Source organism: Cervus canadensis, chromosome 31 (genome assembly GCF_019320065.1).
Source record: "Cervus canadensis isolate Bull #8, Minnesota chromosome 31, ASM1932006v1, whole genome shotgun sequence".
Classification (NCBI taxonomy): Eukaryota; Metazoa; Chordata; class Mammalia; order Artiodactyla; family Cervidae; genus Cervus; species Cervus canadensis.
In genome coordinates, this window is record NC_057416.1 from 30,864,006 (window position 1) to 30,882,232 (window position 18,227).

An 18,227-nucleotide genomic window follows, 5' to 3' on the forward strand; every position below is an offset into this window, starting at 1 on the left:
TGCAACCCCATGGACCGTAGCCTGCCAGGCTCCTCCGTCCATGGGATCCTCCAGGCAAGAATACTGGAGTGGGTTGCCATTTCCTTCTCCAGGGGATCTGCCCAACACGGGGATCAAACCTGGGTCTCCTGCACTGCAGGCAGAATCTTTACCATTTGAGCCACCAGGGGTGCCTGTCAAACCATGGAGGCAGGCAGAGAACAGTGGGACAGGAGTTGGGAGTAATGACCTGTTAGGAATCACCTAGTTGTCCACTCTTGAGATGTTTTCTGAGCCCCCTCTGTGTGCCAGGCTGCACGCTGGGCATCGAGAGTGAACACAGCAGGCCAGGTGCCTGCCCCATGGAACTCAACTGCCACGGACAGGACCCAGAACATAGCCAAGAACTGAACAACAGATCAGGAGACCATGAATGCTGCAGAGAAAAACAACCAGCAGGGGAGCGGGGACAGAAAGCACTGCAGTGAAGGTGCTGTTTGATGTAGTGAGGTTAAGGCCTTGCTGGAGGTGATGGAGCCCAAGCCCTCGGGAGGGAGGAAGCTGACCGGCAGGTAGCCATCTGGAGGCAGAGGGATCAGCAGGTGGGAAGGCCCTGGGGTCCAGTCTGTCTGGTAAGTTTGAGGCGCCAAAAGAGGGCAGCGTGACTGGGCAGTGGTGCGAGGTGGGGTCAGACGGAGCCTTAGGTTTGCTCATTGGTTAAAAGTGGAGAGACAGGGTGGTTTGTAAAGTGCCTTCTGGATTTTAAACTCTATGATCCTTGTGTGTGGGTGATACCCACAGTGCTGCAGGAGAAGGAAAAAAAGTCAAAAAGCCCAGTGACGTGGCCACCTGGGCTTTCAGAGGAGGGGAAGCAGAGCGGGTGCTGGGTTCAGCAGGTGCCCGCACTTCCCTGGGATGGAGAGGCAGTGGGGGGCTGGAGGAGCCCAGGGCCTCGAGCCTGTCTGAGCACCACTGTATCAGTCAGCCTTCTGCAGAGAGCACCGAAAGGAGACGGATGTGTGTGTCCTTATATAAATAGGCAAAGAAATTAGTCAGTTGGGCTTCCCAGGAGGCAGTAGTGGTAAAGAATTCACTTGCCAATATAGGAGATGCAAGAGCCACGGGCTCAATTCCTAAATTGGGAAGACTCCCTGGAGAAAGAAATGGCAACCCACTCCAGTATTCTTGCCTGAAAAATTCCATGGACAGAGGAGCCTGGCGGGCTGCAGTCCATAAGGCTGCAAAGAGTCGGAGACGACTGAGCCTGCACACATATATTTAGTTAGTAGTTATATTTTTTAGCTGCACGGCAAGGCTTTCTAGATCTTAGCTCCCTTATGAGGGATTGAACTCAGCCCCATGGTGGTAAAAGTGCCAAGTCCTAACCACTGGACTGCCAGAGAATTCTAAGAAATTATTTCTTTATCCACCTGCTAACGCAGGAGACTTCCGTCAAAGTGGATTCGATCCCTGGGTCAGGAAGAGCCCCTGGAGAAGGAAATGGCAACTCACTCCAGTATTCTTGCCTGGAAAATCCCATGGACAGAGAAGCCTGGCAGGCTACAGTCTATGGGGTCTCAGAGTTGGACACGACTTAGTGACTAAACAACAATATAAAGAAATTTATTTTAAGAAAATGGCTCATGTAATTGTGTGTGTGTGCATGAGCCCCACTGTGTCTGACTCTTTGTGATCCCATGGACTGTAGTGTGAATTGTGGGGGCTGGCAAATCCAAAATCTGTAGGACCAGTCAGCAGGTTGGAGAGTCAGGCAGGAACGGATGCTGCAGTCTGAAGGCAGAACTTCTCTGGAAAACCTCGGTTTTTACTCGCAGGGCCTTCAACTGGTTGGACGAGGCCCACTCATGTTAACAAAGTCATCTCCTTTACTTAAAGTCAGTACCTCCACAGCAGCACCTAGATTAGTGACTGATTAAGTCACTGGGCGCTATAGTCCAGCAGTCCCCAGCTTTTTTGGGTACCAGTTTTGTGGAAGACAAATTTTCTACGGACAGGGTGGGAGGTGGTTTCTGGATGATTAGAGTGCATTACATTTATTGTGCACTTTATTTCTATGTAGTGGCAATCTCAGGATATTCCGTCTTGATTTTAGGGTGAGGGTTCATGCTCCTATGAGAATCTAACGCTGCCACTGCTGATCCGAGAGAAGCTGGAGATCAGGCAGTAATGCAGGTGACGGAGGGCGGCCGTAAACACAGATGGAGCCTCAGTTGCTCACCTGCCGCTCATCTCCTCCTGTGCAGCCTGGTTCCTATGGGCCACGAATCGGTGCCAGTCTGCGACCCGGGGATTAGAGACCGCAGCTGTAGTCTGACACATAAAGTGATCATCACAGTCACTCCCCAGAGGTGGAGAGAGGCCCTGGGCTCTGGTCCTGGAGATGCTAATGATCAGGTCAGCAAGGGCCTGGGAATCTTTGACAAGGTAGGCAGGCGATTCTCATGCCCGTCGGGGTTGGGAACCAGCGGACCAGATGACCCCAACACTGTGGGCCTATTCGTGGTGAATGAGACGCCGGGGCCTGGCAAGCAGTTGGTGCCAGGAAACACTGATCTCTCTGTCTTCTCAGTCTGGGCTGCTCCAGAAAGTGCCAGAATTGCCTGCCCATGCCGAGTGCCCGTCTGGCCTCTGCGGATGGGTGGGGTGTAAGGGGCCCCTGTTTTGCAGTGCAGAGCCCCGAGGTCGGGGAGGGGACACAGAAAGGGGACCTCGAGGGAATGTGCCTGAGAGGATCCCAGGGGAGGACCTGTGCCCCGGGGAGGGGACGTGGGGTGGGGAGACACACCTTTATCAGCTAGGCAGGCTGGACAGGAGAACCTGAAATAGCCCGGCAGCGTTCAAGGACAGCCCAGGCAGGTGACTGAAGAGCCCAGACTTGTGACGCCCTGCCTCTGAGCCCCGTGGCCCACCGCCCCTCACCGTGGACTAGCCTGTTGTCCAGAGGAAAGACCTTTGGGTGAAGGGGTGGGTGATGAAATGGCATAGGACTTCTCCCTGGAGTGAAAAGAGACTGGGATGGAATTGCTCCTCCATCCTTCACCTTCCTGGTGCCTGTGTGAGCCGCAGGCTTCTCGCCTGGATCAAGGGGCAAGGCGCGGCTCCCTGAGGGGCGATCACAGGGGTAAAGGGGCTCTCACCCAGGAAGACAGCAGGGGGACACGTCGGGCTCTCAGTACAGGCGGTCCCCTGTTCCTCAGAAGAGTTCTAAGTGGCAAGATGTCACACCAGCCGTCCCTGATCGTTTGATTTATCCGCAGCCCCCAGCCCGGGGAAGGCGGTGGTGGAGACGAAGTGTCTGCGCAGAAAGGTCTTGCCGCGATCGGATCGTCTCTCGGTCCCGCGCATCTCCGCGCGTTCAGCAGGGACCCGGCCACCGGACTTTCCCCGCAGACCCGAGCGGACCACGGGGCAGACAGCCCCCGGGCGGGGGTGGGGGGAGGCCGAGGGAGCCCAGGACTGGGCGTGCGGGCCTGCGTGTGGGTCCGCTTGGACGCGCGCACGCCCCCAGTGGCCCGAGCACGCCTGCAGCCGAGGGCCCGGGGTGGGAGCCTGGAGCCGAGGCCCGGGATGATTTGTCGTTGCCTAATGAGATTAATGAGCCCCGGGGGCTGGTATGCGGCGGCGCTGGGGCTCTCATTAGACGCGGATGCTCACGGGAACGGTGGGGGGCGGGCGGGGGGCTGCGGGTCCCCGGCCAGGTGGTTTCCATTAATCTGTGGGCGGGGCCGGGGCCGGAGGCCGGGCGCTGGCCTTCCCCACCCACCCCCCTACTCCCCCACTCCCTGCCCTCCCGGCTCGCGCCGCCGGAGAGGAACGCGGCGCAGAGGCTGCCCGAGGGCCCCGGCAGGGAGGCTAATGGGTCCGGGGACAGCCCTCCTGCTCGCTGCTGTAGGCCCAAGGCCTGGCACGGGGTATGTGCTCCATAAATACCTATTGGATGAGGTCAGAGACAAGAGGGGCCCGGGGCATGGGGGTGGGAGGGAGCCTCGGACCGTCTGGGTTTTCCTCCTGGACCCCAGGACCTCTCCCTCCCCCCCCACCCCATCCCCGAGACATCCTCTGTACCTGCGGGGGTGTCGCGCCCACTCCGCAGCCAGCCCTCCCCACCCCCCCTTTCTAAGGAACCCTGAAAGTCCTGGAGGGCCCGAGGGAGCTGCTCTGCGGCCTCCAAACCTATAATTTGGTTTTCAAACCCACAAGCAGGGAGGTCTGTGGGGGCCAGAGGGAGCCAGCTTCGTGTGCTGCCCCACCCTGTCCGAGTGTGGGTACACACTCACACACATACACACACGCACACTCAAATACATACTGTCATACAAGCGCACACACTCAATAGTCCAGTGAGACCTAATTTACGTGCCATAAAGTTCACCCATTTAAAGGGGAGGATCCAGTGGTTTTGAGTACACTTACAGCTGTGCACTCATCGTCATAATCTAATTTTAGAACATTTTCATCATCCCCTAGAGCAACCTTGAATCATTAGCAATCACTGCCCCCATCCTCCACCCGCTGTATTTCCCAGCCCTGAGCAAACGCTGGGCTTCCCAGGTGGCTCAGTGGTAAAGAACCCGCCTGCTAATGCAGGAGACTCTGGTTGGATCCCTGGGTCAGGAAGATCCCCTGGAGAAGGAAATGGCAACCCACTCCAGTATTCTTGCCTGGGAAATCCCATGGACAGAGGAGTCTGGCAGGTTCCAGTCCATGGGGTCTCACAAGAGTCAGACACAACTTAGCATCTAAACAACAAAACAACAAACAATGGTAGCTTTAACTGCCAAGCTGTTTTCCAAAGTGGCTGCGCCATTTTACACTCCCATCGATAACATATAAGGATTCCAGTCTCTGTTTTTAAAATTATAACCATCTTAGTGGACAAGTATTTCCCTAATGGTGTTGAGCACCTCTTCATGCATTCATTGGTCATTGGTATATCCTCTTTGAAGAAATGTCTGTTCACATCCCTTGCTCATTTTTTCAGCTGGACTATTTGGCTTTTTATCATTGAGTTGTAAGAGTTCTTTATATAATCTAGATAAAAGTCCCTTATCAGATAGATGATTTGCAAATATTTTCTCTCATCCCATGGGTTGCCCTTTCTTGGGTGATATTCTTTCAAGAGCAAAGGTTTAAAATTTTCAAGTCCAACCTATCAGTCGATCTCCTGTTTTATTGCTTGTGCTCACACAGTCTTACACACTCAGCTCCTTGCACTCACACACTCAGTCTTACACACTCAGCTCCTTGAGCTCCTTTTCCCCAAGAAGGGTATAAGGTGAGATTTGCTCCCAGGAGTCCCCTGCCACCCAACTTCTGTCATAGGGGGATCCTGCTTCTCCATGTGGGCACAGATACGGGGGGAGGGATATGTGTGGGGTTGGGGAGCCTGGTCTGGGTTAGGAGTGGTGAGGGTGGGGAGGGAGGTTCGCCCATAAGCTGCCTTTTCTCCAGGTTCCAAGAGCAGGGAGGGCCCTGTGGAATCAGATGGGGTGGCGGGGGGAGTGGGGGCGGGAGATTACAGAAGGATGCACATCACGGACGCATCTGTGCGTCCTTGTGACCTCACCTAAGAGATGAAGGGATAGGATAAGAAAGACCAGAGCAGGGGTTTGTAACCTGGGTTCCACGAGCCTCTGAAATCAGGTGCATAGTACTGGGGGGGTAGTGCGTTCTTCTGGGGCGGGACTCCATAGCCCACAGCAGATACTCAAATAAGGATTCAGCTCAGCCAGGAAGGTGCTAAACCACCAATCAGCCGGTAGGGGCCTCAGAGGCCCACGGAAATACCCAAGTTCTATGTGAGCATCTCCTCCTACCTGCCACTCTGGAAGGTACAGCCCCAGAGCTGCGCCCCCACGTTGGGGACCAGGAGGCCTGAGCTGCTGGGGGCGGAGGGGAGCGGGCAGCCCCCTTTGGGCTATCAATTCAGTGCAGGGAGCTGCCCCTGGCCCGTCCCCCCCCCCCGCCCCCCCGCCCCGGAGAGGACCGGGTCAGGTAGATCCGGGCCAACTCTGAGGGCACTCCGTCCAAAGGCTGCCTTGCCCACCCCGGAAGCTGCTCTGCGGGTGTGAGACTAGGGGGTCAGGACCGCCAACACTCGCTGGAAGCTCCCCTCTCCGAAGGCCCCGGTGGCCGGCGGGGGCTGCAGGAAACCCGGGGCAGGAAGGGGCTGGGCCCAAGCCGCCTGCCTTGCTCCCATCTGTGGAGCATCAGTGGGGCAGCTGGGTGGGGGTTCTTGGGGGGGGGGGTGCCGGGGAGGAAATGAGAATAAACACAGTGAGCAGAGGGAAGGGGCGGGGGGCTGCGGCCCGGGCCCCTTGGCAGCCCATGAAGGGAAGTGACACAATGAGGAATGTGTTTCCCCCGCAAGGGGTGGGAGGCAGAGCCCTGAGAACGGCCAGACCCCCAGAGGGGCCAGGGGGCACAGGCCAGCGCGGCATCGGAGGCGGGGGATGTACGGATGGGGCTCTGGGCAGCAAGGGGGGGGTGGGGAGCGGGCAGGAAGGGCAGCTTGGGGTGGGGGCCGTCCCCATCTCCAGACTCCACCCTGCAGGAGCCTTCTGGGCGCTGCGTTCTGGCACATTCCCCGCCTGCACCCTGGGGGTGGAAGTCACCCCGTGGGACGCGGCCCTTCTGGTGGCTTCCTCTTCTTTCTCAAGGGGCGCAGGGTCATGGAGGTCTGGTCCTTGGTGGGAGAGGGCGCTGAGGTGTGAGGACCCCGGGCCAGGGGCAGGGCTGGCAGGGACGTGTTCCACTTCCCTGTGTTCATCTGTCTCTCTGTCTCTTTCTCTGTTTATGCCTTTGTCTCTCCGTCTCTCTGTCCACATCTCTGTTATTGTTTGTCTCCGTCTCTCTGTCTCTTTCTGTCTCTGTCTCCATCTCTCCATCTCTCTGTCTCTCCATTTCTCTGTTTATCTCTCTGTTATTGACTGTCTCCACCTCTCTGTCTCTGTCTGACTCCATCTCTCCATCTCTCTGCCTCTCTCTCTGTTATTGTCTGTCTCTGTCTCTCGGTCTCTTTCTGTCTCTCTGTCTCTCTATGGGTGTTTTTGTCCCCAGCTGGGCTGGCCATGTGAAAACAGGCCCCTTGGTGGGAAGGCGCCTCCCCATCCTGGACACCCATTTCCTCTCCCCCTGCAGGGAGCTAGCTCAGTTAACCCCCTCCTGCCCAGAATCCAGAGCTGCCCCCGAGGCTTTGGCCTGCAGAGCCAAGAGCCCCTTCCTGGGGCTGGGGCTGGGGCTGGGGGTGGCCAGGCCTTGGAAAGCAGGTTGGCCCCACCAGCCAAGCTAGGTGGGTTACTTCAGGACCACTACCGCCCCGCCCCCCCCCGCCCCCAGCCACGCTGCCTCTCTCCTGGGCACTTGGGGGGCCTGCAAGGATGCTGGAGAGCAGGAAGCAGAGTGGAGAGCCTGCAGCCCCCTCCCGATGGGCAGTGAGGCCTCCTGGTGGGGTCTCTGTGAGCCCTGAGCTGGTTTGGTTCAGGAAAGACCCAGGTGGGCCTCGGGGAGTGTGGGCTGGACAAGGAGCTAGTCTGGCCAGGCCCGTCTCCCGCTGCTGTGACCACAGGAGGATGGGGCGCTGACACAAGCAGGGGGCCCGGCCCTCACCTTGGTGGTCCCAGAGGGCTGCCGGGTCTGGTGGGGGTGCTGGGGCCAGGTGGGGGTCTCTGCCAGCCCTCTGGGACGTGACAGAGGGGAGGGAGGGTGACACTCTGGCCACGCGGTAGAGTCTGAGCCACAGACTCGGCTACCCTGCAGGTCACTCCTCCTGGGGGGTGCCCCTTGGCCCTGGAGAGCCCGGGGGGGGGGGCGGTCACCATCTTGCCTTCCGTCCAGTCTGTGACCTGCTGGAGGCCAGCCTGAGGTGACACTTCCCCTGCCGCCTTCTGTCTGCACTGGGGGCTCCGAGGCGACCTGGCGGAAGGTGGCCGGTGGCCCCTGTGGCCTCAGCTTTCCCATCTGAGGGCTGAGGGGTGCGGCTGGGTGATAGATAGCAGGCAGCATCTTGCAGCAGCCAGCCCACCAGCCAGGGATGACTCCTCACCAGCCAGGACGAGAGGGCCACAGGATTAACTCCAGCACATCTCCCCGCAGCCAGGCTCGAGGGGACTGCCTTTGTGTGGCAAATCCCCGTGGACGGAGGAGGAGCCTGGCGGGTGACGGTCTGTGGGGTCACAGAGAGTCAGACACGACTCGGAGCCTGAGCACGGTGCCGCAGCCTGCCGAGGACGGTCACGCCCATTTTCAAATACTGCGACAGCAGCTCTGAGAGATGGAGAAACTCGGGGCAGCTCCTGGGAGCTGGGGCCTCCCGACACCAGGGTCGGGGGGTCGGGGTCCTCCCCTCCCATTTCCACCGGGTTCGCCGCCTCGTTCGTCCATCCGTCCGTCTGTCCGAGGCCCTTCTGCACCCTCCCTGCGCCGGTCTGACCAGGGAACCAGGGAGGCCGCGGGCACCCGTCTGATGGGCCGGGTGCTTCATGCGGCCTCCCGTCCGGCACTCAGGAGAGCAGGGATTTAGAGGGAAACAGAGACCCTAGCCCCGACTAGGGCAGGGGCTGCCCGCCCAGGCGGGCCGTGTGCCCCCCACCCCGAGTGGGCGAGGTGTCAGGGCCCCCCCGCTTGTCTCCCGCAGGGACCTGAGAAGCAACGTCATTAGCACGGTGCAGCCCGGCGCCTTCCTGGGTCTGGGGGAGCTGAAACGCTTGTGAGTGGCGTGTCCTGACCAACCCCGCCCCCGCCCCCGTCCCCCGCCAGGCCCCGCATCCCTGGAGGAGGTCCCATGGATCCCAGTCACCCACCGTCCCTCTTCACCACACATACGGGGTGGGGGGGCAGACACTTCACGCCCCAACCCCGTCTCCTTTTTCTCCGCTCCCCACACGAGCCCCAGCCTCACACGTGTGTCCCTCACACGTGGGCCCATGTGCTGCCACGTGGCTGACATGCTGAGGGTCTGCGTGTCTCTCCAGGGACCTCTCCAACAACCGGATCGGCTGTCTCACCTCCGGGACCTTCCAGGGCCTCCCCAGGCTTCTCCGGCTGTGAGTGCGGGGCGGGGAAGGCGGGAGGTGGGGGCCAAGGGAAGGCTCCCCAGACCCTCATGGGCCCTGCATTCTCACGGCTCACCCCCAGCCTCCGCCCCGTCAGCCCAGGGAGAACCTAAGATCCCGTCTCCCTGTTCCCCTGCAGAAACGTATCTGGCAACATCTTTTCCAGTCTGCAGCCTGGGGTCTTTGATGAGCTGCCCGCCCTTAAGGTGGTGTGAGTATCCTCTCCCCAGGCCCCTGCTTCCTTCCTCGGCTGGGAGGGGGACACATAAACGCTGCGACCACGTGGCCAGCTCTCTGAGGAGGCCGGCGGACGATGGGCTGCGCAAAGCCCCTCTGAGTGCGGTGGTGATGGCCGCAGGGCACCGCAGGGCGCACGCACGCGGAGTTTGCCTTCTTCAACCTCAGTCTCTCCCTGGGGCTCCATCCCCACCCCGGGAGCCCCGGGAACCCCTCTGCTCTACCCTGGGTCCCTCCACCCTCTGCAGGGACTTCGGCACCGAGTTCCTGACCTGCGATTGCCGCCTGCGCTGGCTGCTTCCCTGGGCCCGCAACCGCTCCTTGCAGCTGTCGGAGCGCACGCTCTGTGCCTACCCCAGCGCCCTGCACGCCCAGGCCCTGGCCGGCCTCCAGGAGGTCCAGCTGCGCTGCGGTGAGCAGACCCAGGCCCTCAAGGCTCCCTCTTGCAGGGCCCCCACGGACTCAAGGCTCCCGAGGCGGTGGGCTTGGTCTCCAAGGTGTCCTCTCCCTTAGGTCCCACTGGGGACCCGTCCTCCATCCGATTTTCTAAACTTCCTTGGGGAGCGCTGCTTGGTTTATATTTTCGTCTGGTCCCTCCTCTTGGGGTGACAAAGTGTGCTGTGGAAAGAAGCACTTTTACTCTTTCAAAACCGACCTGCTCCTCTCCTCTGCTTTAGTCTCTGGAGACGCTCCAGCCCCCTCCTTCTGAACTAGGGTGGGCTCCAGACAGAGGGGCCTGGTCCCCACCTGACACTCAGTCTCACTCCCGGTGTCCCTGCCCACAGAGGGGGCCCTGGAGCTACACACACACCACCTCATCCCATCCCTCCGCCAAGTGGTCTTCCAGGGCGACCGGCTGCCCTTCCAGTGCTCGGCCAGCTACCTGGGCAATGACACCCGCATCCGCTGGTACCACAACAGGGCCCCTGTGGAGGGCGACGAGCAGGCGGGCGTCCTGCTGGCCGACAGCCTGGTCCACGACTGCACCTTTATCACCAGGTACAGGCCCCGCAGCCCCTTCTCAGCCCAGAGCACGGACGGGGGGAGCCAGAACCCTCACCCACCCACCCCCGACAGGAGCTGGTCTGCTCCTGGGAATATCTCTGGGCGCGTTTATGCAGATCCAGAACTAAGTCAGAAATGGTCTGCGTGAGGGATACACATTGAATTGTTGTTTTAGTCAGTAAGTTGTGTCCGACTCTTCTGCGACCCCATGGACTGTAGCCGCCAGGCTCCTCTGTCCATGGGATTCTCCAGGCAAGAATACTAGAGTGGGTTACCGTTTCCTTCTCCAGGGGATCTTCCCGACCCAGGGGTCAAATCAGAGTCTCCTGCATTGGCAGGTGGATTCTTTACCACTGAGCCACCTGGGAAGCCCTACAGATTGCCTGATAGGAAAAAAACTGATTAAATCTGACATTTCTTCAGTGCCTTTACAATGATACAGAGGGTCTCACCTATATTGTTGGACTTGCTCTCTGCAAACTTTTTGCAAGAGAGGTTTTATTACCTCCATGATGAGGGGGGGCAGACTGAAGCCCAGAAAAACACTATTGTAAGGCCAGCGTTAAAGGAGTATGAGCCTGTACCCTTGGCTCAGAGCCTGGGGGACTTGCTTGGTGGTCCACTGCCGGGGGCCCAGGTTCCATCTCTGGTGGGGAAACTAAGATCTTGCATGACTCAACCGAAAAAGAAAAGAAAGAAAAGAGCCTGAAGCTGGTGCCCTGCCTGCTGCGGCACCCGGGCGCTCGGGGAGGGTGGCGTGGCCGCCAGGAGCGCCTCCAGCCAGCCCTCGCCCGCCTGCCCGCCCGCCCGCAGCGAGCTGACCCTGTCTCACATCGGCGTGTGGGCCTCAGGCGAGTGGGAGTGCTCCGTGTCCACGGCCCAGGGAAACGCCAGCAAGAAGGTGGAGATCGTGGTGCTGGAGACCTCGGCTTCCTACTGCCCCGCTGAGCGCGTCGCCAACAACCGCGGGGACTTCAGGTTCGGGACCACCCCTGGCCGCCCCCATGCCCCCCAGCCTCTGAGAAGCGGCTAAACAGTCTCCCTGCCTGCTCTAAGATGGAGAAAACACTTCCTATTGTCATTCAGCTCCTAGTCCCATTTTGGTGTGTTTACAGAAACCATATATCCTTTTGTATAAAATCACCCTTCAAGATGTGCTGTGCAGAACAGGGGTTTGGGGATTTTTGGGGGGGGGCAGTTGGTTCCTTACATGCATAGTTGACAAAACTCTCCCATGACAGATGTCACATTTAATATCCCAAGGGCCTCTCCCTTAGTCAGGGCAGGTGTTACTCTCCCATCTTACAGCTGAGAAGACTGAGGCCCAGAAAGCATAAGTGATCTGAACTCAGGACTCCAAGGCCAGCCCCGCAGCAGTGACAAACACAGCTTAAGAACGCAGGGGGAGCTGGGGAAGCCCTTGAAGTCCAGTCCACGTGGCCTCTTCTGGACCCTGCCTCCAGCTCCCAAGGGGCCTGTCCTCACAGTTCTCAGGGCAGGGAAGGGACGGACCCTGGCCCTGAGGAGCCTGGGTCATCGGCAACTCTCCACCTCTGCCCCTAGGTGGCCGCGAACTCTGGCTGGCATCACAGCCTACCAGTCCTGCCTGCAGTACCCCTTCACCTCGGTGCCCCTGAGCGGGGGAGCCCCTGGCACCCGAGCCTCCCGCCGGTGCGACCGAGCTGGCCGCTGGGAGCCGGGGGACTACTCCCACTGTCTGTACACCAACGACATCACCCGGGTGCTCTACACCTTCGTGCTGGTGAGGCTGGGGTGAGGGTGGAGGCCGCGGGGAATGGGAAGGGGAAGGGGCTGGGGGCCCCTGCGTCCTTGGGAGGCACGGTGAGGAGCCACGGGGCCTGCGCTGTGTCTCGTGCTCATCTCCTCTTCCAGGGGATTCAGATTCCCCAGGGCCACACTTGGGACGTGTGGGCCACCCTGAGCATCTTTGTCCCCCAGTACAGCAAGGTCAGCCTTAAGAGGAAAGCGTGAGGTCGTTCCGTTGTCCTTAGGCGGTGGCGCAGCTGGAGGGCGGCCCTGAGTCTGTGCAGACCTCGCTCCTTATATCTGCATCTCCCATTGGGATCAGATTCAGATATGGGCATGACCCTGCTCCCCAGGCCCCATCGCCGAGCATCAGCACGGAGAAGGGGGCTCCTGGGGGGTGTTTTGGGGGAGAAGGAGCCGGAATGGATGGTGCCCTTTCCTCCCCTCTCCAACCCAGATGCCCATCAACGCCTCCAATGCGCTGACCCTGGCCCACCAGCTGCGAGTGTACACGGCTGAGGCCGCCAGCTTCTCTGACATGATGGACGTCGTCTATGTGGCTCAGATGATTCAGAAGTTTCTGGGTTATGTCGACCAGATCAAAGAGGTGAGATTCAGTCAGGCCTCTGGGTGGGTCCCTTGGAAATCACCCGCCCCCCCTTAACTGCTCAAGCCTCTGCGGCCCCAGGTCCCCTCCTGCCCATGTGACTCACGCCTCTCCCGCTCTCCCAGCTGGTGGAGGTGATGGTGGACATGGCCAGCAACCTGATGCTGGTGGACGAGCACCTGCTGTGGCTGGCCCAGCGTGAGGACAAGGCCTGCAGCGGCATCGTGGGTGCCCTGGAGCGCATCGGGGGAGCCGCCCTGAGCCCCCACGCCCAGCACATCTCTGTGGTACCGTGGGCCAGCTGGGAGGCTGCCCCAACCAGGGAGGGACAGGGAGGGGCCTTAGAGGTGACAGGGGTCAGCCCCAGCCCTCATCATCCAGGAGCAACTCCAAGTGTGGGCTGGCCATGTGCCCGATTTATCAAGAACCCGAACGTGACTAGGGTCCCGTCCCGGTCATGTGGCATCAAATTCCAGCTTGTCAGGGGCAGTGCAGAGGACAGGGAGGCCAGTGACACCATAGAAGTTACCCAAGGCTTTGTGTGGGGAGCCGAGCTGAAAGGCTGTGTTGTTGTTTAGTCACTAAGGTGTGTCCGACTCTTTGCAAACGCATGGACTATAGCCCGCCAGGCTCCTCTGTCCATGGGATTCTCCAGGCAAGAATACTGGAGTGGGTTGCGATTTCCTTCTCCAGGGGCTCTTCCCTGTCCAGGGATTGAACCCACCTCTCCTGCATTGGCAGGAGGATTCTTTACCACTGAGCCACCTGGGAAAGCCCTGAGTTGAAGGGCTAGGCAGATGGAAATACACAAGAAGGGGCAGGGAGGAGGAGAAGGACCAGGAGGAAGGTTTGGAAGCAGGCGGCAGTGCTGGGATGGAGTGGGGGCTAATGGAGACTTCTGTTCCCCAAGAAGAGGGGACGTTTCCAGTGAAGTGTGGTGAGCTATTAACAGTCAACAAGGAGACCACAGCATCTCCTCTGGGCACCGGTGGCGGGGGGGGGGGGCAGGGATACGAGGAGAGGGCACATGGACCCTGCCCTCTGGCTTAGTTGGGGCAGGAGGACCAGGGTGTGTGGGGAGCTGAGCCGGCTGCAAGGTGGGGGGTGAGTGAGCGGGAGGAAGGGCGGATCAGCACTGGGGGCACTCCACGGCCGACTTGGGGCTCCCTGGCCCTGGGCAATGGGCAAGGGACCGGGGGTTGGTCGGAGCAGGTCTGTGGTCTCGAGCAGGAGCAGGCTGGGAGAAGGTGACGGGGTCCCTGTCCCTAGAACTCGAGGAATGTGGCCTTGGAGGCCTACCTCATCAAGCCACACAGCTACGTGGGCCTGACCTGCACGGCCTTCCAGAGGCGGGAGATGGGTGCACCTGGCACACGGCCCTTGGGCCCCGGCCAGAGCCCATCGCCCGAGCCGGAGCCCCTGGCCGACCAGCAGCTCCGCTTCCGCTGCACCACCGGCAGGCCCAACGTGTCTCTGTCAGCCTTCCACATCAAGGTGGGCGTCAGGGAGGCAGGGTGCTGAGCGGGCGGGTGGGCAGGGGGGAGGCGAGGTGCCTAGGGGGGCAGGGGGTACAGGCGGGGAGGCGGGGGGCCACATGGAGGAGCCCTGGGGGCCAGCAGAGTCCCGGGGACCCTGGGCGTCTCTGAGGAACTCCCGTGTCCCCCCCAGAACAGCGTGGCCCTGGCCTCCATCCAGCTGCCGCCCAGCCTGTTCTCGTCGCCCCCGGCGGCCCTGGCACCCCCGGGGCCCCCAGACTGCACCCTGCAGCTGCTCGTCTTCCGCAACGGCCGCCTCTTCCGCACTCTGGGCAACACCTCCCGCCCCGGAGCCGCGGGGCCTGGCAGGAGGCGCGGCGTGGCCACCCCTGTCATCTTTGCAGGGACCAGTAAGGGCCCGGGATCCCGCCCTCTGTCCTGCCCTGCCCCGTCCTGCCCTTGCCTGCACTCCTGATCCCCGCTGGAGGCAGGGGACGGTGGCCCCCACACCAAGGACGATGCTGGACGGGGGCGTCCCGTGAAGGAAGAGATGGGAGGAGAAAAGGCTCCGGGGACCCGGGGTTTCACATCCCAGACTCGTCACATTTCCGAAGGGCTTGAAGCACAGACCCTCCACCTGCGTGGGCCTCTCTCTCCTCCCCGTCATCACCCGGTGCCAGCTCCCCCCACGGGGTGCCTGCCCCCCCATATCCTCCCTTCACTCTCACCGCCCACCTTCGTGTCCCCAACCCCCGAGTCCTCCCTTCCTGGCCACGTGGCCGCGACCCCTTGGCACTAAGCTGGGCTACCAGCTCACTGTGCCTTTACTTTGATTCATCCTTCCATCTCCCCAGTTAGGCTGAGGCTCTGGGGTGCGGTGGGGGGGCAGGCCTGCACGTGGCATCTAACTCTATCCCCCAGCACCCCCCCAAGCCCCCGCACACCTGCCCAGGCCTGAGTGGACCCCTCTCCCCTTCCCACCCTAGGTGGCTGCGGCGTGGGGAACCTGACCGAGCCGGTGGCCGTCTCGCTGCGGCACTGGGCTGAGGGGGCCGAGCCCGTGGCGGCCTGGTGGAGCCAGGAGGGGCCGGGGGGGCCCGGGGGCTGGCGCTCCGAGGGCTGCCAGCTGCGCTCCAGCCAGCCCAACGTCAGCTCCCTGCACTGCCAGCACCTGGGCAACGTGGCCGTGCTCATGGTGAGCCGAGCGGGCACCCGGGGTCGGGGGCGGGGGGCACTCTGACCGCCTGGGGCCACAGGGAAATACGGAAAGAACGGGGGCCTGATGGGGCCTCACGATGGGGAGTCCCTCTGGTCTGCCCCACATCTCTCCATCTTTCAGGAGACAGGGAGGTCCTCAGGCCCTCTTATCAGGAAAGGGAACATGTTAGTCGCTAACTTGTGTCTGATTCTTTGCAACCCAATGGGCTATAGCCTGTCAGGCTCCCCTATCCATGGGGATCCTCCAGGCAAGAATACTGGAGTGGGTCATCATTCCCTTCTCCAGGGGATCTTCCAGACCCAGGGATCAAACCAGGGTCTCCTGCATTGCGGGTGGATTCTTTACCATCTGAGCCACCAGGGAAGCCCCAGACCCTTTTGGGGGAAAAAAAAAGGGAAAAAAAGCCCCACGGCCTTTTGGGAAAAACAGATAGACAGGGAGGTCCTCTATTCCCATGTCGAGAGAGATGGCTCGGGGACCACCAGGCCGGGTCTCCACATCCTTCACTCTGACACCCGGGTTGTTAAAGTGAAAAATGAACCTGGGAATGTCTGCCCTCTGTCACCCTCCGCGCCCAGCCCTGTCCAGCCCCCCACCTCCTGCACACTTCATAGCCCACATTCCCAGATCCTGAGCAGGTATGCAGCTGTACCATAGAGAGTACCTTCTTCCTCTTTCCTCATCGCTGATTTTCAGGCTGGGAACCTGCCAAGTTCTCAGAAAGGCAGATCAGGAATGCCACCTAGACCAACTTTCTAAGAGTAGATCCCCGCTGGTGGTGCTTACGTCTTTGCTACCCGGATAGCAAAGGGCCAAAGTTGGCGCCGAAGGCTGACTGCGCTTGGGAGGGGAGAACCGGCGTGGGGGACTGGCCCAGACCCCACGGGGGCCTCTCGGCCCCTGGCTTCCTGTTCCTCACTCCCTGTCTTGTCTCTCCAGGAGCTGAGTGCCTTCCCCAGGGAGGCGGGGGGCTCCGGGGCGGGGCTGCACCCCGTCGTGTACCCCTGCACGGCCCTGCTGCTGCTCTGCCTCTTCTCCACCATCATCACTTACATCCTCAACCACAGGTGAGCTCCTGCAGGAGACGGTTTGCGGGGAAGGCCGAGGGGGTCGCTCAGCCCCGGCAAGTGTCCCTTCCCCAGGCTCCTGCCCAGCATTTCCTGCGAGCGTTCTGAGGTTGGAAAACACGTCTGGGGCTTAAGGTGTCTGTCCCATTTCACGCACGCACACCAATGTCTGCCTTCTTCTCTTCGACTCTCTCAGTGGTCTTGAGAGCCCACGGGCCCAACCTTGGGTTGCACGGTCCACTAACTAGACACCGTTTCTGCGGCAGCTCCATCCACGTGTCCCGGAAGGGCTGGCACATGCTGCTGAACCTGTGCTTCCACATGGCCATGACCTCCGCCGTGTTTGCGGGAGGCATCACGCTCACCAACTACCAGATGGTCTGCCAGGCGGTAAGCAGGGGGAAGGGCTGGGGTCTCCAGGATGGGTGCCAGCAGCCTGGGCACAGAGGAGGGAGGCATACAGACCGGAAGTAGGGGTGGGTCATGGGCTCCAGCTCCACGGTTCTGGGCCCAGCCTTTCGGGGGTTGGTGTGGGCATGAGAGTAGGGGGTGGTGAGAAGCAGAGAAACTAGGAGCTGGGGTGAAGTGGAGGGTGGGGGGCCTGCGATGGAAGAGCAGTCGGGGACAAGGCCGGCAGCAACGACAGGGTCATGGAGCCACCCCAGCGCGTGGAGCAGAGCCCTGGGCTGGAAGTAGAGAGGGTAACAGCAGGGTCGCAACCCTGGGGACGGTCTGGGTGGAGCTGGGGGCCGGGCAGGTGGGAGGCGGGGGAGAACACTGGGGGCTGAGGCTTCGGGGTGGCCGGCCCCCCCAGCCCTCAGCCCTTGACCCCGCAGGTGGGCATCACCCTGCACTACTCTTCATTGTCCACACTCCTCTGGATGGGCGTGAAGGCCCGCGTCCTCCACAAGGAGCTCACCTGGAGGGCGCCCCCCCCACCAGAAGGGGACGCTGCCCCGCCTGCCCCCAGACCCATGCTGCGGTAGGCGCTTCCATCTGTCAGCTTTGCGGTGGGGAAGGGCTCCGGGGGTGGGGGAAAGACATCAAAGGCAGTTCTCCCAGGGTGGATGCAGGGTGGGTCCAAGGTCCTGGGAGATCACACTCCCAAGACACAAGAGGAGGTGGGGGGCTTCCCTGGCGGTCCAGTGGTTAGGACGCGGTGCTTTCACTACCATGGCCTGAGTCCGGTTGTTGGTCAGGGAACTAAGATCCTGTGGCTCTGTGGCCATTAAAAAAAAAAAAAAGGCAGGAGGGGCAAGGCCTTAGGTGGCACCCAAGTGTGCCCAGTGCTATGGAGGGGTGCCGCCTCAGGGTTTTCAGGCTTGCCACGGCCAGGCAGTAAGCGGCTTCGCGGGGCACTGGGCAGGAATCCTGGGAACCGGAGCGGCACTGAGTTCCATGCTGTTTAGGGGGACAGAAAGCAACTCTGGCCACTGTCCCTTGGAACAGTCTTGGCCAAATCCCCTAGGGACCTAGACCTGCCCTAGAGGGGCCTTGCATCCCTGGAAAAAAAAAAAAAACTCGCACACGATTTTCCGGGGAAGGAGGATGGGGCGGAAACCCCTCGGTGAGGGTTCCGAGCACCAGGTCCCCTCCTTGTTCCCCATCTCTCTGACCCCCAAACCCCCTCTCTCCAGGTTCTATCTGATCGCGGGAGGGATCCCGCTCATCATCTGTGGCATCACAGCCGCTGTCAACATCCACAACTACCGAGACCACGGCCCCTAGTGAGCGCCTTGCCCCCGCCCAGATCCCCCTGCCTGGCGCGGGGCACCGCCCACCCGCCCGGCCAGTCAC

The 18,227-nt window shown here is 60.9% G+C and overlaps 2 protein-coding genes across 2 annotated transcripts in view; both read left to right on the forward strand.

The window, feature by feature from the left end:
• ADGRA2 (adhesion G protein-coupled receptor A2) overlaps positions 1-18,227 on the forward strand; it is a 36,623-nt gene that overhangs the window by 15,374 nt on the left and 3,022 nt on the right. The window contains exons 3-18 of the mRNA XM_043454489.1: positions 8,636-8,707; positions 8,973-9,044; positions 9,193-9,264; positions 9,539-9,702; positions 10,076-10,289; positions 11,109-11,273; positions 11,859-12,057; positions 12,520-12,669; positions 12,795-12,956; positions 13,939-14,163; positions 14,338-14,554; positions 15,131-15,339; positions 16,303-16,430; positions 16,697-16,820; positions 17,267-17,412; positions 18,068-18,157. Of these exons, the coding sequence (XP_043310424.1) occupies positions 8,636-8,707; positions 8,973-9,044; positions 9,193-9,264; positions 9,539-9,702; positions 10,076-10,289; positions 11,109-11,273; positions 11,859-12,057; positions 12,520-12,669; positions 12,795-12,956; positions 13,939-14,163; positions 14,338-14,554; positions 15,131-15,339; positions 16,303-16,430; positions 16,697-16,820; positions 17,267-17,412; positions 18,068-18,157 (2,409 nt within the window). The remainder of the gene's footprint in view (positions 1-8,635; positions 8,708-8,972; positions 9,045-9,192; positions 9,265-9,538; positions 9,703-10,075; positions 10,290-11,108; positions 11,274-11,858; positions 12,058-12,519; positions 12,670-12,794; positions 12,957-13,938; positions 14,164-14,337; positions 14,555-15,130; positions 15,340-16,302; positions 16,431-16,696; positions 16,821-17,266; positions 17,413-18,067; positions 18,158-18,227) is intronic.
• LOC122432514 (translation initiation factor IF-2-like) lies at positions 1,564-4,660 on the forward strand. Its single transcript, XM_043454500.1, has 2 exons — positions 1,564-2,394; positions 3,258-4,660. The coding sequence occupies exons 1-2, from the start codon at positions 2,381-2,383 to the stop codon at positions 4,177-4,179; spliced, it is 936 nt and encodes a 311-aa protein (XP_043310435.1). The 5' UTR covers positions 1,564-2,380; the 3' UTR covers positions 4,180-4,660.